The sequence below is a fragment of the Corythoichthys intestinalis genome, chromosome 19 (genome assembly GCF_030265065.1).
Source record: "Corythoichthys intestinalis isolate RoL2023-P3 chromosome 19, ASM3026506v1, whole genome shotgun sequence".
In the NCBI taxonomy this organism is placed as follows: Eukaryota; Metazoa; Chordata; class Actinopteri; order Syngnathiformes; family Syngnathidae; genus Corythoichthys; species Corythoichthys intestinalis.
The window spans coordinates 565,783-588,668 of NC_080413.1; the positions used below are offsets into that span (position 1 = coordinate 565,783).

The 22,886-nt window shown below is 44.0% G+C and overlaps 1 protein-coding gene across 1 annotated transcript; it reads left to right on the forward strand.

Moving 5' to 3' along the window:
• The first annotated feature begins 383 nt into the window (after window positions 1-383).
• lpin1b (lipin 1b) lies at window positions 384-21,919 on the forward strand. The gene is made up of 19 exons (XM_057822819.1): window positions 384-506; window positions 3,803-4,006; window positions 4,073-4,168; window positions 9,855-10,081; window positions 12,790-12,858; window positions 12,952-13,063; window positions 13,497-13,677; window positions 13,750-13,843; window positions 16,681-16,826; window positions 16,906-16,999; window positions 17,225-17,294; window positions 17,473-17,559; window positions 18,279-18,413; window positions 18,488-18,636; window positions 18,805-18,891; window positions 18,951-19,094; window positions 19,159-19,273; window positions 21,374-21,477; window positions 21,550-21,919. The coding sequence occupies exons 1-19, from the start codon at window positions 432-434 to the stop codon at window positions 21,692-21,694; spliced, it is 2,334 nt and encodes a 777-aa protein (XP_057678802.1). The 5' UTR covers window positions 384-431; the 3' UTR covers window positions 21,695-21,919.
• Window positions 21,920-22,886: the final 967 nt, after the last annotated feature.

The following is a 22,886-nucleotide window of genomic DNA, read 5'->3' on the forward strand; positions in this document are numbered from 1 at the left end:
AATACAAAAATGTTTATTAAAAAATAAAATTTTCCTATTGAGTGGCTCAAAAACCAAGAATTTGGATCATTTTTACATCAACAACGTCTCTGGACGACTCTTAAAATAGTTGTCAATCCATTTCGGCCTCGTAGTCCGGAGCCTCAGCTCGCCGGACGTAACCCGATCTCATCTTGGACGTCAATAACAACGCTGACAACACTGCCTCGGAGTCCGCAACAGGTGTAACGGAATAAGAATCCTGCCTTCTCCGAATGAAGGTGTCCTCTTCCCAAATGCCAAACCACGGGGCTTCACTCAAGGAGGGGGCCCGGTTTCATCTTTCCCCCGACTCGAGGTCGACTTAGTCGGGACGACTGTCACCCGTGACGCTCAGACCCTCTGAGGACACCACCGAGTGAGGATCGCCGGCCGGGGCGTGCTATGGAATCATGACGTCGGCAGATGAGGCCGAAGAGCTGGAGAAGGCTGTCCGGCACTACGCCGCTGACAAAACATGGAGCTGGGTAATAAAAGCGTCCGTGGGTTTCTTCTTCTTTTACAGACTACCACAAAACATACTCCTAGTTCCAACAGAATAGGTGTCAATGGCAGTTTGAGAGTGAATTATAACTCCTGATGACCTTATAGCCACATCAATTTATCAGTGAATGATCATGTTTCAGTGCCATCGACAGCTATAGACGTCCAATCCATTTGGAGTTGGGGTATGTGCTGTGGTAGTTAGTAAAAGTTGTTTTTTTTCTTTCTAGTTGAAGACACCCATTGACTCATGGGCTGCCATTAGACGTTCGATCCTTTTGGACCGGGAAGGCTGGCATCGAACAATCTCGTTTATGCGCCGCTGACGGCGGTGGCCGTCCGATCTATTTGGACGGCACGGGAAGGCGTTGCCGGCCCTCCACGGATCGATGTCAATGGCAGCCGATCTAGTTTAAAAAGCAACGCCGCTTGACCAAACTCCTTTGAGAAATACGCCAATTTAAGACATGATACTGACACGTGCCGGCAGTCAAAATACGTCGGATTGATGTGACTGCCAGTCAATGAGTTCATTTATGAAAAAATATTTTTAAGACTAGGAAGATTTGTTTCCTTAGTTTGGGTTTGATGATGTCAAAGTGACTGCGTGCGTGGGCCATGTTAAATCAGCTGATTTTGAAAGCAACTCCCGTTTGTCAGTGGCAGCCGATGACTTCATATTTGCACTATATTACTCTCCATCACTGCATATTTGCATGACGTGTTCATCCTGACCGCGGGAGGCCTCGATTCGCCCCCCCCTCCACAAACCGCGGAGCAAGAACAATCTCGCTGATTGGCCAGCAGGATCGCCTCAGCATCAGGCCGTCGGGTCAGCTCGGGGTGACGTCACCGGCCGGTTTGATGTCAATAAAGACAAATACTCTCATTTAGTTTCGTCGAGCAACAAATAAGTCAATGATAGCCGTTTCTTGCTTCAATCTTTAGCCATTGATCTCATTCGCTTTGCTTTTTGAAGAATTTAGGAGCAGACAAATGAACTTGAATCACCTGAACGCAGCGGCTAGACGCTTATTGGTCGGTGGGCGGGGCCTTCTTCTGTCTTTCTCGTGCATGAACAGTAGGTCAAGGCAAGGCGACTGTTTTGCAATGCTTCGTTGAAGAGCCAGCTGCGCTGTTTGAACTGTCGACCTATTCTCAGGTGAGAAATGAACCAAACAAGTTTTCTTAATTTGCGATTCACATTAAGTGAGAGTCACTTGAGAGCATGTGGAAAATTTCACTGCCATGTTTTAAAACGATGTAATACAAATAACATAACATTTATTGTCATTTCATGAATGAACTGACTGGCTGCCATTGACATGGACAGACGTCCAATTTATTCGGATTGAGAGGGTTGTCATGTGTTCATATCAAGTCTTAAATTGGATTATTTCCCAATGGACTTTTGTTCGTTATTCATCATTTTATCTTCTTTGGTATTTATATATTCATTCATTTACTTATTTTGTTGTTGCACTGTCCATGCCGTTTCTTTCTCTCATTTAAAAAAAAAAAAAAAAATACAAAGTTTGGCCTGTTCAGCTGCTTGACACAGAGAATGGGAATTTGAGTTTCCTATTGGTCTGAACAGTTTTAATGCATCGCATGGGAGTACGATATACTCCCATTGTGATTATTCATTGGGTTTCGTTTATTAGGAGAAAGCAGTGGGCGGGAAAGCATACCAGTCAACCCGAGGCTGTTGGCAATCTTACAAATTTGTACGTTTTAAATAGCGCGCAGTATGAAACAAAAATAAAACTCATTTTTTAAAATAATATGAATTTATTGGTAATATTGTCACATATAACCTGGTGCAATCAATCTTCAGCTACATCACAATTACTAAAATCCTAAAAAGTCATTAATTACAGTTACAAATTACTCCTCCCAAAAAGTAATTGAGCTACTAACTCGGTTACCTGAATGTAAGAATAATTAGTTACTTGGCAAAGTAACTAGTCTTACCTTTCATAATTTTTATCTAATCTTTTCCAAAAAACAAAACAAAAACAAAGTTGTTAAAATTGCTACCATTATTGCATTAGTTCCCTTCTGTCTGCTTTCGACATGTGAAAGTTTAAAACAGGTTCATCATTTAAAGAGAAATTCAAGTCAAAATTTTGCAGATTTAGGAGTATTTTAGATAAAAAGTGACTTAGGTTCACTAGGAAGGTTCACTACAACAGAGCCTTTCTGAGAAGTCTACTGCTTTAAGATGGCGGCTGTTTATTAACGCCGCCGAGTCTGTCATTTCGCATCTAGTTCTATATGCATATGATATCTAGCGTAGCATCAAGTGGGCGTAGATTGTAAATAAATATTGGAGCCACCTAACCTAACATCGCGTTTGCAACCGCGTCACAACACTCTTCCCTCCTTTCCACTCCCGCTCTTCTTTCTCCGTGTCTCTGAATTTTCTCGCGTCATTCAAACAACGTAGTAACGCAAGGTAACGCACGATGTCTCGTTGCCGAAACGGTGACATAATCCGGAGGGGAAAAAATGTAATGCGCGAAAAATGTACAGATTTTGAAAGTACGGCGTACACATTTAAAAATGAGTGCTCACTTGTACAAATTACGCCAAAACCGTACAACTTGACAGGTATGGGAAAGGGTTGTCACTTGTCAGGGTTAGAACTTTGAAGACAAAAACGAGAAATACATTCAACGCCTACACTAACTATGAGTATACTGTAGTAGTGCTATCGTTCGCTCATTGTAGACACCATGTGGGGGGCCTTGCCATTTCTTTTTTCCATTTTTAAAAGGAAAAGGAAGCTTTGAGCGTCTTTTCTCTTTCAAATGACATTAAAAAGTCATTCACGAGTTGGCAATTGTTTTACCCCCCCCCCCAAAAAAAAATGACCATGGTTTGCTTTCACTTCCCTCTTAATGTCAGCGTTCCTATTTTTGCCTCATTTCATGGCTAGATTTTTCTTTTGTATTCTGGGAACCTGTTTTTGGCTTTAACACTTCCTTTGAGGTTTTACTTTTTTACAAAACCACCCAAAAAAATACAGTGTCTTAGCACTTTCACTTTCATAGCTCTGTCGTGATCCACACAGTATAGGAAGCTTTCAGAACAGCTGCCGGCCAACTCGGCATGGAATCTTTTTAACGTGCCTTTGACAACGTGCTACGTTCAAAGTTGTCAAGTCAGCCGGCGGAGGCAAATGAATCAGAATAAAAACAAATACTCTGCTCTGAAATGAAATTTGGTAGAAATCTTTTTTTTTTTAAATTACATTTGCATCTGGTTTCCCCTTCAGACCCGTCAGACCATGAACTACGTGGGCCAGTTGGCGGGTCAGGTCTTCGTGCAGGTGAAAGAACTGTACCGAGGCCTGAACCCGGCCACCTTGTCGGGCTGCATCGACGTGATCGCGGTCCGACGCCCCGACGGCTCCCTGCGCTGCTCGCCTTTTCACGTCCGCTTCGGCAAGTCGGGCGTCCTGAGCTCGCGAGAGAAAGTGGTAAAGGAAAGCTAGCCGAAGCGGCTCCCGTTCCGCCGCCCGCTTGACCTTTTGGCCTTCCGCTAGGTGGACATGGAGATCAACGGAGAGCCGGTGGATCTGCACATGAAGCTCGGAGATAACGGGGAGGCCTTCTTTGTCCGAGAAATGGAAAACAATCGGGTGAGTCCAATCGATTGCAATCGGGGCTGCTACAAATCATTCGTTGGACGGCGATAGACATCCAATTCGTTTTAATGCGGGAGGGCCGATCTACTAGCAATAAACTCATTTCAAATAGAAAGATGTTCGGACATCAGTTGAAGCCAATGAGTTGGTCACAGATTTTTATTCTTGCCATTGGATTCGTTACAAGGATGATATGCGGTCTAGTTTCATCTAGGACAGGGTTCACTAAATCCGGACCTCGGCGCCACTTTTCCTGTCGTTTTTTCCACGTCTCCCTCCCCTAACACACCTGAATCAAATGATTATGTCATCAGCAACCTCTCCAGAAGCCTGATAATGATCCTGATTATTTTGATTAAGGTGTGTTGGAGGAGGGAGACATGGAAAACACGACAGGAAAAGTGGCACCGAGGTCCGGATTTAGTGAAACCTGATCTAGAATGACATCAGTATGAACTTGTTTTTTTTTTCATGAATGAAATCAGATATCATTTTTGGTTTTAGTTTGAAAACAAATACAGTAAAATTAAATAAAAAATATATTTTCCATCATCTTTTTTTCAACAACAAAAAAAAAATCTCAATTAAAAAAAAGAAAGTTTTTCTTTTTCATTGATAAAAACATGAAGACAAAGACAGGAAAAAATCAATTTTACCATACAAAAAAAATGCTTCCCCTCCCTACTTGTTTTTAATTAAAAAATGAAAAACAAGAATAAAGAAATTCAAAAACAATATTGGCTACCCCTCCCTTTATACATATATATATATATATATGGCAGAAAACACTCAGGGGACTTGAAGTTCCACTCTGAGACCCCCAATTTGGCGAAATTTCAAAATTGTCCTGTATGCATGTGTGATACATCATTGGAAAACTTAAAATCTCAATTTTCTGGGGGAAGAAAGATTTTGAACCGGAGGGCATTTAAAAAAAAAAAAAATAACAGCAAAACCCTAACTGGAGGTGAGAGCACGCGAGAGCATAAAAAAGCCATGATTTGAACGAGATATTATTGCGTACTTACCTCTTTTCGATCCAAACATTCCATGCAGCATGTATCACCGAGTGTCAAGACACAGCAGTGAATGGCCACAGCTGGATTTTTGGGGGATTTCATGGGTAAAACATGGTCATATAACAAGGGTCGCGATGCAGAAATCGCAGACATCAAGGAGTAGTCGAGATGTTCATTTTCATATATTAACCCTTTTAAACATTTTTTTTTCAATTTTTCTTTGTTTGGATCGATTATCATCTAAAATATTGCGGAAAATGCGACAGTAACGAAAAAAATACAGTTAAGCAATAATTATGAGGTAGATATCTGTGACCTTTTTACAGACACAAATTTTTACATTGTGACGTCATTTGTTTTAAAAGTTTAAAATATGTGAGTTTAAGTACTTTTTTTTAAAAAAACTAAATACTAGACATCAATTAATGATTCTAAGCTAAAAATGACAGACATTTCGAATAATAAATACAATTACTTACCTTCTTTTTATGGCTGGGTTGAAACAAAAGTGGTTGCGTGACGTCTGTAAACGGGGGTTTCCAGGTAAAACGGACAAATTAAAAACAGTTCGGGGGCTGAATGCGCCATGAAACTGCTACGATATGTTATTCTATCAAACATAACAGTTCTTTTGGCTTAAAATACAGCAGTTTATTTTAAAGTGGGGTGCAAGAGCAGAAACTGCTTTTTCAGCCTTGTCTGTGTTTTCCACCATATATATTTTTACTTTTTCTTTATTATTGATTAAAAAATCTTAAAATATATTTAAATACAGAATGTTTCCTGTTGAGGTTTGGACAATTTGGAAGTCTCAAACATTTACATTTCAGCATTCAGTAGTTGTGGACTCACCCTAACCCTAAACACGGCGCGCATTCCTATATACCCTACCCACCGACGTCACAAAACCACGTGCTCGCTGTATGGTTCCGCCCACTTGTCTGTCATTTTGTCTCTGTATTAGCATTGGTTTCAATTGATCGAGGAATTTAAAATGCATTTCATGGAAGACCCGGTGCTTTCTGATGCCGTAAACTCACTGGATGTGTTGCATAAAAGGCGTTATGTGGAAAAGCTTCGTTCTATACAGTCGCCAGATCCATATTTGATGCCTAAATCGATGATTTTTGACCGGCTGCCTTCGCCGTCTCTGCCTGACCCTGAACTGTACAACTATCTTGTCCACACAAAATCAGCCTATTCTCACGAAAGTTTGAAAAACTTTAAGAGCTTGGAGGCTTATAAATGCTGCGTTGCTGGTTGGGTGAAACAGGTCCTCGTACACGAAAATTCGGCAGGAATCTTGTGCTCGGAAGGTGAGTTACGAAATTTTCAATTCAAAATCTTTTTTTCTTGCTAACATCCACTGTCAAGTCTAATGTATTTCATGTCATTTGTCAATGGAGCTAGGGCTTTTAATGTTTATATGGATTAGCGATAGCACTCTCACTACATACATACGTGTATGTTGTCGGCGGCGATTAGCCTAGCAATGATCTTAATTGTGGTTGTCAGCCCAAAACCCTCGAAATATATATTAAATGCATCTTACCAGATATAAAATGACTACTACATAATCTGTGGTAATCGTTTGGAGCCCAGTTTTCTCGTCGAATTGCAGCAGCCCATCTCGCTCTCTCCTCTCCGTGTCTCTCGGAATCCGGTAGAACTTCAAGTCTCTCCGTCTATCTTCTCTGTTATTGCAACCGACCGCCACACACGCCTTCACCATTTTGATTATTAATGTTAACGAGCAGAAAAACACGCCATAAATAGGAGGAATGTACGTAGCCGTAACAGGTCAACACGATGTGTTGACGGACAAGTGGGCGGCACCAGTCAGGAGAGCGGAGTTGTGACGTCACGTGGGTAGGGTCTATAGTAACTTGCAGCCCTAATTTCAAACATCAACATACACGCACGCCTTCATCCACGATTGCAAACATTTGACACGTCTTCGCAATCAGGTCACGCTGTGTTGGTGGAATTCAACCCCCACCCCCCACCACCACCTTTTTTTAGCCGGGCAAGGTTCCTCTGTTTCCTGGAAAGCCTCAGCAAACCTACAAAGTGTATGTGGAGGGCAACCCCCGCGTAGCTCGGTCGACAGCCTTATTTTCACTTTGGAGGCCATCCATCTTGGGCCGAGCAAAAACTTTCATTCGTGGAAAAGCGTAAAAGAAAGATCGGCTCTGACTTTCTCGGAAAGCTTATTTCTTTCTATCTGAACGGCAGCACGTGATCGTGGAAACACATAAAACGACAAACTTTGGAATGCCTCGACCAGGAGAGGAAGACGGCAGTCTATTTTAACCGGACGGGTGTCTGACTTCCGGCAAGGCAAAAAAAGCGCAGAAAAAAGGGGATGGGAACCCACCCTCGCCTGTTAACCTGTTTACTTTCTAACAACGTTCCCACTTATGGTTCTTGACTTGTCACGCGCCAAGAGATTTCTACGTGTTCGACTCCTGTTCTTTACTTTTCTGGAGGGTAGAGACATTCATTCGGGCAGTGCTGCGTTCAGACGGCCGGCATATCGGATCCCCCCCCCAAATCTAATTTGTAGGGCTGACTGTTCGCACAGCTTTTAGCGAGTGTTTAAATCATATCTAGGCGTGTTCAGACCGGGCCACATTATTGATATGACTGACAGGTTGCCGTGGCAGCGAAGGCATCGTCCGGCAAAGAGCGACGTCACGCACACGCCATTCCGAACCCATCTGAGGCGTTCAGACCGAGAAGCGTGTCTGATACGAAACCACCTGACGCGCTTTGGATCCGTCCCACTAAAATCCCATTTGGGTGCTTCGGGACTCTTCCGACTACCAAACAGCCACCCGTTTTCAAGCGGATGGGCTAAAAATCTAATTTTGACTGCCAGACCGAACATGGCCTGGGTCGTTTTTGTCACGGGCCACGTGGTTGTTAACTTTTCCGATCCATTGGAAGTGGGAGGTTGGCGTGCGGCTAGGGATGGGAATTGAAAACCGGGTCCTATAGAGAAACAGTTCCGTGTGTTTCAATTCCATCGTATCGTTTGGCAGTTTATCTAACGATTCTCTTATCCATTCCAAACAGCGGGAATTACGTCACGTAAATTACGCATGTTACACACAGTCGAACCAGCAAGTAAGACCACATGGTTACTCAAAGAGTGACCAAGTATACTCTGAAAAGTCGCCGGCGAGTACATTTGCATTGATTTTCACAGGCCATGTCGTTATTCATGAGACTACATAAAGAAATGGGGATTTTTCCCAAAACGTTTGCTAACGGATCTATCGTATTCCTCGTCGAATACTCTATAAGAAAAATATAACATATATGCATCTAAAATAATCCTAAATTATTTTATTAGCAATTTTAATACTCCTGTTAGAAAGGTTCATCAGTTATGTGTTCGTTCCCATAGCAACCAGTCAATTATTCCCTGTTATTGTCCTACATCACACGCGTTGCGTATTCTGGGACCGAGAGTAGGCGCATTTCGAGCAGAGTGCGGCCACCTGTTAATCCGTGTGCGTCCGTGAACGAATGTAAGTATTTCCTCTTCATGTCATAAAGTTCTTATGAAAAGTTAGAGCCGTTATCAGCACGACCGTTTCGTGTTTTTACCGTTACGTCGGCCAATTGCTCCCGCTTGTCCTCGCTGCGTCGAGCGTTGTTTACATTATATTCGCGAGGGAATGTGTTAGTTTAGCATCTTAAGATAATATCGTACATCCGTATGAGTGTAAAGTGCTTAGTTTTCGCCACATTTATGGCCATGATGACCGCACGTGCACACAGCGTGCTTCCGGGTTGTGCGCGTGCACTCGCGCCCCCACCTTTGTGTTCATTATACAGTGCGAGTCATGTATGTGTGTCATTGACTGCTTTACTGTCAATTTGCATTGTTTATTGCCTCAGCACTAATTTCCTTTCCTTTCAGAACTACACATATACCCACACATTCCAGTCTTCTTCCACAGTCATACAAATACATCAACATCTTTCCACACATGCTCTCATCTGCTCATTGAGCGATTGTCATATCGAGTGCTGTTGCCTGTATATAATTGTGCCTGTTGCCAAGGTGGATTAAAAGTGCCAAACACCAACTCCTCTCCGCTCCTTGTGTTCTAACCAACAGCACGAGGCGAATGAATCATAAAACATATTGAACCCAGAACCGCATGCAGTCCATTAGTCCAAATTAGTATCGATAAAGAATCGAATCGTTAAGCAATATTGATCATGGAATTGTAAAAATCTTTTCAATTCCCATCCCTACGTGCGGCAAATGCGTGCATGCGGCCACCGAGTAATCATCGGACGTTTTGACATTGATCAAATCATCTTTGCTTGGTTACGACATCATCGGGAATGTCGATACATTGACTCTGAACGGACCGTGGCCTCAGCTGGGGTCGATTTTCACGCCTCCACCGTCAGTTGAAATGAGTTCAATACGTTTGGGTGACGGCGAATGAAGGTTCCTTTATTTCCCGCCATCTCTCGGATTGGACGTCCGGCGCCTTCGGTGGCAGAAAATGACCCCCATGTTGACGCTGTTTGAAAAATGTTGCACCCAGAATAATAAATAAGTTGTTACAGTTCATATATGAAACAAAATGAAGAGTCAGCGTTAACATGCCGACATTCTTGCATGAACGGAACAGGAAGCGCTTCCCTCCCACCTGGCCACCTCCCCCATCCCGTGGGACGGGTTCCTTCTCTCCGGGCCGCCCGCGCAGAACCCGGGCTCGGCCGGCACCGCCGCCAATAAGAAGAGACGGAAGAGGAGGAGGAGGAAAGCCCGGCCCGACGACGGCTACTCGGAGGTCTTCGCCATCGACATCACTTCTGACGAGGAGTTGGAGAGCGAGAGCGAGCCCGCTCTTTTGAGGTCAGGCCATTTTAGCGTTAACAGATCAAGGTGCTAACCAATACATCAAACGGATGGGCATTGAAGAGATTTTGTTGAGCCCACAAAATGTTAACAGTCGCTGTCTTATTCGTTCTTTTGAAATGAAAAAAAAAAAAAAAAAACGCTCCATTTTTTTAAAATTGAAAATTGTTTTGAATGGAAAAAAACCTGCAAGTATTTATTATACTATTTAAAAATTTGAAGTAAATCTTCTATTCTAGTATTATTTTATCGTAAATAGGGCTACACTTTATTTTGTTTATAATTATATAAAAACAACAAAAAAGTCTTCTTTTAGTTTAATTCTTAAAATTCTCAAAGGAAAACAGGAAAGAGTATGGCTTTTTAAAGTGCCTATGACATCAAAAAGCATGTTTATGTCATATTTCACGCGGTATTTTATGCTCCTGATGAAATGGATGTGTGTGTGGAAGCCTTCGTTTCACTTATTCAATTTTTGAATCCCACGCCATGAAAATGAGTGACTTCCAGCTCCTGTCCAGGGGACGAATGCGAATTTGACGTCACCCGGGTCAGCATCTCACATTACAGCATTGCTTTATAGCGTGCAGATGAACCTGCCTGGCTCTGCCAGACTGTTCTCCCTGTATTTTTCAAACACTGAGAGAAATAGTCTGGGAATCATCCCATTAACGGCCTCTCGAGCAGGTACAAAATCAATCGACAAATCAGATTCGTTTATTTGCGTGACGTGTTCTTAACGAGCAACGTCACTCTTGCGCGTCGGAAGTCGTCTCCACAACAAAGGTGAACAGGAGAGCCGAGAATATGTTCCAATCCACGGTAAAATCAGTTTTAAATGACCAAAAACACATCGACACGAGTCATTGACAACAGTCTGTCTCGCGCTAGCCATGTTGAATAAACTCCGCTCTCCTCGTATGTTTACTTCCGCGCGCAAGTCCCTCGTCCTGCCCTCGTCGTTTTACTAACGTCACGCCTGCCCTGCCCGTCGCTGATTGGTCCACTCCGCTGTCTGTTTGCTGAGGCTTGCTCCGCCCTGGAAATTGTATCCGCGTGAATGGTGGCCAGACTCAATAGCTGGAACAGCGGTGAGTCTGGTGTACCAGGCAACAGAAGAACTGCGGATTAAGTTGATTTTGCGGATTAATTGTTTTTTTTTTCACATCACGCCAGCCAAATGTGCTGCAGGGTTTTGCTGCTGCACCAGGGAGAGGCGTGTGAGCCTTTTTGGGTTTCAAAAGGTTCCCGTTATACTGGGATCATGGCACACGTTTTAATACGGAACGGAGGCGGCTTGCATTTTGTGGCTGACAATTCGTCTGACGACTGGCGGCTTTTCGCGCACCCCCCTCGGTCCTCTTCGCTCGCCTGCCGGGAGAACGCTATACTCGGCTTATTGCCCTCTTCGTGTGCTTTGTCAAATTTTGCACCCCATCAGAAATTGCAACTTTGTGTTAAAAATGGCCCCGATTACAAAGTAAACACTATAAACTTTCTTTGAATAAAGGAATATTTACTTACGTATGATCATGGACGGACATGTACAAAGTTCTCCTCAGATATATCCTGCCATGTTAGCCGAACACAACTGTACGCCGCTCTCTCACTGTTGACGTCTTCGCCGTGTCATTAAGCATTAATTTACGGCATACTTGTGTTGAACATGTACGCTTACGATACTTGTTTATTTAGCACCTGTGGATAACATAGAGAGTCCAACTGAATGTAAAAGAGGGCTTATTCACAGCCACAACAGCTTTGGGAGCAAAATATTATAAGGGTGCAAAAATTGGCAGAAGACCGGCAATATACCACTATCCTCGGATCGGGCTCAGACAGCTACGCGTTCCTCTGACGTCGGCTGCTTCCCCAGAAAACGAGCTCTTCTGCCCGCAGCGGGGGAACGACGAGCCATCACTCATTTGCCGCCGGGGGGGGGCTCGCCGATCGGGTCAGCGTGTCGGCTAGCTGTCACGCCTCTTGTTTTGTTTAGGCGCTTTCCTCCGTCTCCGAAGCCGGGGCAAGGAAATGACAAAAGTCGGACTAACTCCGGTGGCATAAAATATCGTTCGGGAGATGCAAGAAGTCGACAGTTTTGACCATTATGGATATCATATTCCATTTAGCTCAAGAATGTTATTTGTCATGACCATACTATTTATATAGCAAATGGGGAAAAAAAAATAATTAGATAAAAACAATATCCTGTAAAAATATTGGAGTAAAGAGTTTGAAACAATCATGACATTTTGCTGCTCTCTGTCATATTTTCCTCGTTCTGAATCTTCTCCCTCAATGGGCTGACTTCTAAATCGGATGAAATCGTGACCCTGCCGACGTCATCATCCATCTTGGGACGATAGAGCGCAATAATGGCAGGCGGTTCTAAACGGCAGATTCAAAAACGGCAGATTCAAAGACTCATTTCTCATCATCTGCGCTTTGACAAATTGTTGTATATAGTTGAGTCGTCTCAAAATATGATTCTAATTTCACATAATAATGCCGGGTGGGCAGATCTAATATTGGACTATAAAAGCAGAGCGGACAGGAGCGTGTCCAACTTGACACATTTGACCTATTTTATTGATTTATGATTATTGAGAAAAGTGTGTGCTAGAGAGAGTGAGAGAGATGACATTGGATAACGCGCTGTCAACAAGTCATCCCGAACGGTGTTAAAATAAGCGCGTGCATTCCAGGGAAGCCGCTGCGGTCAAGCCATCGGCCGTCTACGCTCGCTCTGACGGCGACTGGAGTCCCCTTCACAGGTTTTGTGCACTACTAAACACTATGGGTCTATTGTACTGTATGTGACAACGTATTGGAGGGTGTCCCCCCCCCCCCCCCCCCCCTCTGGTCAGCCCCAGGAACTGGCGTCCCGCTTCTCCCAAAAGCGACTCGGAGCTGGCGACCGAGACGTCCCGAGATTCGGCCGTGCGCTGGGCGTGGGGGGAGCTGCCGCAGCCTGCTGCTGTAAGTTGCAGTATCCTTCTATTCATGGTTATCATTATTATTATTATTATTTTTTTACTTCACATTATAAAATGCATTCATTTTTTGTCTCTTTTTAAATACAAAATACATTTTCAAATGTGATATTTTCAAACCCCCAAAAACTGCATCACCTTTTTAGAATGTTTCTTATTTTGTCATTGGAAAAAAATCTTTTTTTTTTTTTAATTTGAAAATACATATTCTATTTTTCTTATATATTTCAATTTTGGTCATGTTTAATGAGAGAGATTTTAAACAGAAAACGCATCACATTTTAAAAAACCTTTTTCAATGTATTTTTTCCCCCCACTAATTAAAAAAAAAAAATCATTATTTTCTTCACGGGTTAATCTTTGCCGTTATTATTTTTTAACAGTATCATTATTTCTCTGAATGTCATTCATCCCTCTAGCCATCCTTCCTCTCCGCAAATCCCGAGTCGCCGCCCCCGCCTGTCATGTTCGGAGCCGCCCCCTGCGAAGCGTCGTCACCGGGTCGCTGGCGGTCGGAGCCTGTCACTGCCGCAACGGAGACAGACACTTCTGAGACGGGGTCGTCGGCCGGAAAGACCGACCCTCGGTCCGAGAAAAAAGGTGACCGCGTAAACTCATCAAATTGCCGAGACTGCAAGTGACGATGCTTTTTTTTTTTTTTTTTTTTTGTAGACAAAAGGAGCCGTCACCTGGGCGCCGATGGCGTTTACTTGGACGACCTGACGGAGCTGGAGCCCGAAGTGGCCGCCTTGTATTTCCCAAAAAGGTAAGCCCGTAACAGCGTTGTTTATGACACCCCTTTTAATTTTGGTCGGTCTTTCGGACCAAAACACTTCGTCGTATTTTAGCCATTTCAAAATGGTTTAGTTTTGAATGCTGCCGTTGACGGCCAATTCGTCTAGAGCAGTGTTTTTCAACCGATGTGATCGTCAGGTGTGCCGCGAGAAATGATCCAGTATCCCCTTTTTTTTTTTTTACGTCATCGGGCGGAGTTACAGTGTTAAAGAAGGAGTAGGTAGGAGGTTGCGGTCATTTGCAGATGAGCAAGGTATTGCTAGTGTCGCGTTCAAGACTGCTCGGATTTCTAGCCATCTTGCTGTCCTTGACAATGTGGAACCCAACACGTCTACTGAACATCATCTGATTACACTCATCAAGTGTCAATATACACAAAAATGTCCTTTCCAATTTATCTATATGTGACGACCGTCAAGCCTTCTCCTGTGTGTTATTCCAACAAGGGCTGTCAAAATTATCACGTTAACGGGCGGTAATTATTTTTTTAATTTAATCACATTAAAATATTTGACGCAATTAACGCACATGCTCCGCTCAAACAGATTAAAATGACAGCAGTGTCATGTCCACTTGTTACTTGTTTTTTGGTGTTTGGCGCCCTCTGCTGGCGCTTGGGGTCCAACTGATTTTATGGCTCTCAGCACCATGAGTGAGCATGGTGTAATTATTGACATCAACAAAGGCGAGCTATTTGTTTATTTTTTGATTGAAAATTTTACAAATTTTAATAAAACAAAAACATTAGGAGGGGTTTTAATATAAAATTTCTATAAATTCTATACATTTCTATAACTTGTACTAACATTTATCTTTTAAGAACTACAAGTCTTTCTATCCATGGATTACTTTAAGAGAATGTTATTAATGTTAATGCCATCTTGTTGATTTATTGTTATAATAAACAAATACAGTACTTATGTACCGTATGTTGAATGTATATATCCGTCTTGTGTCTTATCGTTCCATTCCAACAATAATTTACAGAAAAATATGGCATATTTTAGAGATGGGTTGAATTGCGATTAATTACGATTAATTAATTTTTAAGCTGTAATTAACTCGATTCAAAATTGTAATTGTTTGACAGCCCTATTCATTTTATTTAACATCCATACATCGTTTTAGTATAAATATATGAATATGAATCTTCGGGCACCTAACGATTCGATTACGATTCAGAGGCTCCGATTCGATTATAAATCGATTACTGATGCACCACAACCCCCCCCCCCCCCCCCCCCACTTTAAATTTTTTGTACACTTGTTCCAAAATTGTTCAAAAATCCTCTCAGGCTAAACAAACTACTATTTCAGCATCAAGTTAACCGCAGTTAACCGCAAGTTAAAAATTTTAATCGTTTGACAGCCCTAATTCCAACGCATTGTTGAGGACAGCAAGGTGGCTGATGGCTAGTGAAGGAATTCGGCCCCACCCGGCCAAGCCGCTGGAACAGTGACAGCCGAACCAGTAGGCGTCCCGCTGGCGCAGCCGCAGCAAGTCGGCCAGAAAGGCCAAACCCCGCGCGTCCACTCTGGTGTTAACCCTTTGTACTGACTCCATTTTGAACGGTTTAAAGAAGGCTCACCGAAAACAGGTTGACAATTTATTTGTCGACAGCGACCAAAAAGCAAGGCAAAACGGACGACGGAGAGGCAATACTGGATCCAGGGTCTGCCAAAACCACGGATACATCGAAATGTCCCCAAAAAGCGACATTTGTTAGCTAAATGTTCAGTCTTTTGAAAGCTACGGTGGAGTGGGCAGGGCGGAAGGCGTGTCTGGGTGTCGTCTCGGAATAATCCTTCTGTGGCAGGTTTGGCCGGTCAAGTTTGTGTGTCATCTTTTGTGGCCGGGACGTGGTTGCCACAGCAACTGAGGCATGTCTTGAAGGCTCCGCGCTATTAACTTGTTGCCTTTGTAGGGCAAGGGTGTTCTGACCCCACCGAAGAGATGCTGACGTCCCGTCAGCATACTGTACTGGCTGTACTGTGTCAAATGACATGGAGTAACGTCTCCTTAAATGCTTGACTATAATGAATGTGTTAGACTAATGTAAACAGTTATACCGTGTCTGCGAGAAAGGTAACTATCTCCTTCACAAGAAATCCGAGCAGTTCTTGAACGCGACACGAGCAGCTACCCAACAGCGCCATGGTGCCAAACAAGCTTAAACGTCATCTCTGAATGAAACGCCGCTTCAAAGCAAGTCGATGGACTATTTTGTTCAGCTATGTGAAAACACAGAGAAACGGGCAACTTTTTTGACAAAATCTACAAAGGTAAATGAGAAAGCCTTCAAAGCCGGTTAACGTGTTGCTGAACTTGTTCCTAAATCCAAAAAGTCCCACACTGTGGCAGAGACACTAATACTACCTGCCTGCAAAGCCATTGTCGGCGAGATGCTCGGCCCTGTTGCGGTTAAAGACATTGCTAACGTCGCCCTGTCTGATAATACTGAGCTTTTCAAGCCTAACTGCTATAAAAAAAAAAACAAAAACAAAAAAAGAGTGAGACTGAAAGCTGTTGATGAAGATTCCTGCCAGGATACCGGCTCTGTGTTCATCTCAAGTTTCACGTTGAGTAAGTATAAATAATGTAAGGAGAAATTATTTTCTAATTTAAATACTGTATACTCGACAGAAAGTCATTAAGGAACAGTTTTGGTTTGTGATTTTTTCTAATGTAAAAACGTGCCGTGACTCAGAAAAGGTTGAAAAACACTGGTCTAGCGGGCGTCGTAGCGCCGTCGACGGCTGCCGACCAGTATCGCAAAGTCGGCCTAAAACGCACCACATCTACGGCAGCGGCGGCGAAGCGACAGGGAGGAGCCCGTCCCCTCGGTCGCTAAGCTCCGGCGGGGACAGCGGCGCGGACGGCCCGACGGGAGACCTGCCGGCCGTCGCCATCTCGTTGTGTGGCGGCCTCGACGACGACAAGGAGATTGGCCAAGGCGAGACAACGCCGGCAACGCAACGGACCGCGGGCGACAGGCCCCTTCTGACGCTTTGTCTTGACGTACTCGCACGCAGAGCGCTTCCGCGCCGAGATGGTCTCGTACCAGCGGTTCGCCCGCGACCCGGCGGTCATCGACGATCCCGACCTGGTGGTCAAGATCGGCTCCAAGTAAGAGGCTTACAAATAAAAACATTTGTCGTACTCGGCGCCGCTGACGAGGACGGACGTCTGATCGCAGTGAAAAAAGATAGGAGTATATTGAGCAGATTTTCACACGCCTTGTGTAGAATAGAAAGCAGCTTTGGCATTAGACCGAGTCAGTTGGTCAAGTTAATAAAGCGGATTTTGGGTGAAGTGCACCATTTGATTTGACCGTGCCTTTTGTCCACGCAGATACTATAATTGGAGCACGGCCGCGCCCATCGTGCTGGCCATGCAGGCCTTCCGCAAACCTCTGCCAAAGGTAGAAAAATCACGCTCTATAAGCCGAACTGGCTCTTGTGTGCTTCCTCTCCCCGTTGATTTAGTATTGTTTCCTTGCCGTCCGCCCCTTTTTTTGCACATTACGATTTGGTCACGGTCGGCTACTGTCGTTTTCTTTTTTGCCTGGTGCTTGCTTTCACGTGAAATGGCACGCGCAGGCCGCCGTGGAGGACATCGTGAAGGAGAAGATGCCCAAGAAGGGAAGGAGGTGGTGGTTCTCGTGGCGAGGCCAAAACGGCAAATCAGTAAGTCGGCGTTCAGACTCGCGGATGGACGGGTACCTCGCGATGCAATACGATACAAGGATTTTCAATTCTCACAATCAGGTCAGGAAAACGATCTACGCTACAACGACACACAATATTGTTGCAACATTCTTGTAAACCAGCATACAGTATTTCTTCCCTCGTTGCCTGTCAATGACAACCATTGACGTCTTCATTCATTTCAATTTGGAAGACTGTCTTTGAACGCTCACGTCAACAGGGCTAGACGTCGAGTTCATTTTGAATGCGCCCCCTCCCAGGCCAAATGAATGGGATATCTAGCGTTGGCCGCACGTGGCAACTAAAAATGCCCTTAAAATGATGTGGAAGTGACCAAAAACGAACAGGAAGTGATGGCATTTTCCAGTCCCTTTAAGCGGTCTTGCAGTAAAACCCACAAAAAAAGTGACAAAATGGGCAAAACACTCAACCCTCCTACCCTGAAAAAAAGCACACAAGGAAAATGCAAAATCAAATCCTCCTTTTAGGAAATGTCAAAAACACTCAAAGTGATATTCTTCTTGATTCTTCATGGTTTTGAACTCATTGACTTTCATTCATTGGTCCAAATGAATTGGACTATAGTGGAAAATTTAGATTCCTTTGTTCTTTTGAAAGAAATTCTTTGCAGAAGCGTACAAAGTTTGTCCATATATGTCGAGTGGTGAGCGACGGGTGCCGATTCTTGCCCTGTCTAGGATTCACTGTCGGAACGCGGGCTCCGCGGCTCTGCCCGACGGACAGAAGAGTCATCGTCCGCCGACGAAGATGGCGAGGCGGGCCGACGCGGCGCGCGATATAAAAAGACGCTCCGTTTGGATTCGGAGCAGCTGGTGAGACGTCGCCGGCCGGCCGGTCGGTCTTTTTCCGCCGTCGCCGCCGCAACTTCTTGTCGGGGTGAACGTAGAGGTCGCTGCGGCTGCGCGAAGGTCCCAACCGGGTGGTCTTCAGCGTGACTACGCAGTACCAAGGGACGCGCCGTTGTCAGGGAACCATCTACCTCTGGAACTGGGACGACAAGATGGTGATCTCGGACCTCGACGGGACCGTCGCCAGGTGTGCCGTTTCCGTAACTTGGTATTTTTCAAATGAAAGAAATACTTCAAACCCCCCAAATTTTGTTATTTGTTACTTAATAAATAAAAGCTCCATCATTTTATCAATGGATTTCAAGAGCAAACACGTCCGCCCATCCTAACATCCGTTTCGCTCATTTGTCCTCAGATCGGACACGCAGGGCCACATCCTGCCCACCTTGGGCAAAGACTGGACCCACCGGGGCATCGCGCAGCTCTACCACAAAGTCAGCCAGTGAGTGTTAGCCTCGGCCGGCCGGCTGGCATCGGCTCTAACGTCTTCCTTGCCGTCAGGAACGGCTACAAGATCTTGTACTGCTCGGCCCGCGTCGTCGGTACGGCGGACGGCTACCTGCGCCGGGTCGACGAGAGGGGCGCCGTGTTGCCCGCGGGGCCCGTCTTGCTCTGCCCTGGCGGCCTCTTTTCCGCTCCGCGGAGGTCGGTCTGCCGCGTGCAACCATTTCTGCCTGTGCACTAAGAAAGAGTATGTATGGACATGCAGGGAAGTGTTTGAAAAGAAGCCTGAAAAGTTCAAGGTGGAATGTCTGAGCGACATCAGGAACCTTTTCTACCCCAACACGCAGCCTTTCTACGCAGCTTTCGGGAGCAGGCCCACGGTAAACCGCCTTTTCATTAGGGCCGCTATTTAAAGAGCATACGACACGAGAAAAAAAGTCTTAAATGGCATTATTATGTGAATTAGAATCATATTTTGAGACGATTCGACTATATACAACAATTTAGCAAAGCGCAGATGACGAGAAATTAGCCTTTTAATCTGCCAGTTAGCCACGCCTACCATTATAGGGCTTTAGCGTCCCCAACAGGTGGATGACGTCAGCGGTAGACTGGTCTCATCGATTTTACTATTCAGCCCATTGAGGGGGAATTATTCAGAACGAGGAAAACGCGACGAAGAAAGCCGCCAAATGTCATTGTTTCAGTCTCTCTACTTCAATATTTTTACAGGATATTCTTTTTATCCAAGTATTTTCCCCAATTGCTAAATAAATGGCATGGTCATGACAAATAACAGTCTTGTGCTGAATGGAATATGAAATAATAAAAATGCATTTATTCAGGACGACATGGCAAAATGACTCCATAATGGTCAAAACTGTCGTCTTCACCTTTACTGTCGCACCTCTCGAACTATATTTTATGACACCTAAATCGGACATACGTCATTTCCCTTCCCCGGCTTCGGAGAATGTAAACAAACCAGAAGGCGTGACAGCTAGCCGACATGCTAACCCGAACCGAGTGATGTTTCAAAGTCTTCAAAGCGGAAAATCACACATAACTATCCTGGATTATTTGACATGACGACCCGGTTGTCTATTGTCGTTGCGGATCGGCAAACCGCCCGGCGGAGAGCAATTTACAGTTCGTTCCCCGGAGGAGGGTGGCTGGAGTTGTTGTGCAGCTAACGGGGTGCTGCTAATGACCATTAGGACAGCTTTTTACATGCCTATCAATGATCAAACGTAAGTAGTCCTTCATTTAAAGGAAGTTTGTAGTGTTTACTTTGTAATCGCTGTATTCGTATTTGACATAATACGAAACAAGATGTTTACTCACTTCCTCGTAAGTCCAATGGTCCCACAGTAAATATCCACGGTGAATGGGAACCTTTTGAAACTCCAAAAAGGTGCATACGCCTCTCCCTCATACAGAATGATTTTTCTGCAGCCGTTTGGCTGGCGTGATGCGAAAAATAAACGTATTAATCCGCAAAATCAGCTGAATCATTCGTCCCCATACACAACAGTACGCTGTATAGTGAAGAGGACGTCTTCTGCCGTACACGTCACAGCGCCCTCCTCCTCAATGCAAGACCGAAGCCGGAAGTCACTCATTTTCCTGGCGCGGGATTCAAAAAACTAAATAAATATAGCGATCGCCTCCACACACATCCAAGCGGTCCATATCATTCAGGAGCATAAAATACCGCGTGTATTATGAAATAAACATGCTTTTTCGTGTCACAGGCACTTTAAACCTAACACGTACGTGGACGGCGATCGATATCCAAACCGTTTGAAGCGGGATTGCCGGCCGCCTAATAGTGATCGACTCATTGATCGAAGGACAATTAGAAACCCTAAACCCGTTTTTACCGAATAAGTCAAAATAGCAGGAAATGAGAAATTGTTATGTTTTTAAAATAAAATATACATTTAAAAAATGTAGTCACTGTTTTACCCCCCCTCAATTTTAAACTTTTTCTCAATAGTTTTTTCCCCCCTTTTAAGAAAATATTAAAAAATAGAATACTAAAAGAACATTTCCTGTTTTTTTTTTCTTATGTACACACATTCAATATACATTTTAAATGAAATACATGTATACAATTAAATCCATTTTTAAATCCGTTTTTTCCTTGTTTGATTAAAAAACGAAATATTTACGGTGAAGAGGCTAAAAAAGGATTTTGAGGTCTTGAAATAATGGCTTGCTGATGATCAAAATCAAATCATTTGTTATTATTCATTGCTAACAAAGTCCAAAGCGGCTCAAAAATGCTATCTTTTCCAGATAAGCCTTGTCAAAAAAGAGGATGTGAAACTTTGATTTTTTTGGGTGTTATTTTTAAGGTCGACTAAGCGACTAAAACGGAATCATTCGAGCTAGATTATTTCCAACTTTGACGCGTCACTAACATCAAAAATGGCTGGGCTTTGGCTATAACGACGACTGTCCATTTGGATCGATAGGACGCCTTTTCCTACAAGGAAGTCGGGGTGCCTCTTAACAGGATTTTCACCGTCAACCCCCAAGGGGAGCTGGTGCGGGAGAACGCCGAGACCGACGTCTCACCGTACGTCCGCTCCGCCGCTTGTTTTCCGAATCCGGCCAGGCCTCAATTGATTTTTCTGGCCTCTCCCTGCAGGTACGTCCGTTCCGTGGAGGAGGCGGACCACGTCTTCCCCTCGCCCTCGGACTTCCCCTGCGCGGCAACGGACGCCTACGGCCACTTTGCCGACTGGAGGCGACAGCTCTCCCTGCCGGACCGTGCGGCGGCTCACGCCTCGTAGTCGTCGTCCCGTCGTGCGCTTTGTGACCGAATCGCGGGTTGAACCCGAGGGTCCGAGTCCTCTGTCGTCATGACGAAAATCCGTCAGCAGAGAGCGCTATTGACGCAGATCATCAGAGAGGGGAAAAAAGAGGGAAATGACTAGCCCCGTCATTCATTTCACAAGCATTAGTGATTTTTACACTTGGTCTGGAATCCTTTCATGTCATGTTTTTTTTTTTGTATATTAAAGGGTTTGTTGTGGTAAAAAAATACAACCCCCTCACACCAAAACTAAAAGAAAAAATCAGAACCCCAAACCCCCCCCCCCCCCCCCCCGCAAAAAAGACTTCAAAACCATGGATTATCTAAAAAAAAAAATACATGAAAAACACTGCAAAAAAACAAAAACTGCGGAAATAATTGGCATAACTGCAAAAAAAAAAAAAAAAAAAAGAAACACCTGCCCAAATCAGAAAAAAGCCCACAAAATGGATCATTTATTTGAAACTTATTTCGTTATAGTTTGAATGAAGCACCTCTCAGCAATATTATCCTACACAATTTTTAGTCTTTTTCTTTTTGAAAAACTACAAAGCAGAAAAAAAGTTGGTTTGGTTGTTTTTTGGTTTTTTTTTGTCTCGCATCAAATGCACAGCTTGCTTGTTTTTTACCTTTTATAGAGGAAGTGACTTTTTTGTTAAGTAAATTTAAAAAACATAAAAAACCCAAATTAACTCTTTCAGTGCCCTTGACCAGGGTTACTTGAAAATCGAGAACACATTAAACAAAACAAAACAAAAAAAAAACTAAAAAATAGAAGCCGTCGGTGTGCCGCACATAACCCCCCCCCCCCCCCCATTTCGACCTGGGTGTGTGGTGAGGAGTCTGAGGACATCTGATGGTTGAAAACCAGCGGGTGTTACCCTAGTTTATTGTGGGGATTTTTTGAAAATAATATGTAATTTTCTCTTATATAGTTTTCTACTTTGATAATGAATGACTCCCCGCTCCAAGGCTATTTCGACCCGTGTGTCTCGACACTCTATAGGCAACCATATTTGTCCGTTCTCTTCAAACCGTTATCTAGAAAGGTACACATCTTTAGGTTCTCTTATAATGAAATAATAGTTTTGAAAAAACAGTGCAGATGGTGGCTCAGCCAACATCTAATTTGGTTTGTTCTCAGATGAACAACAAGTTGAGTAAGGAAG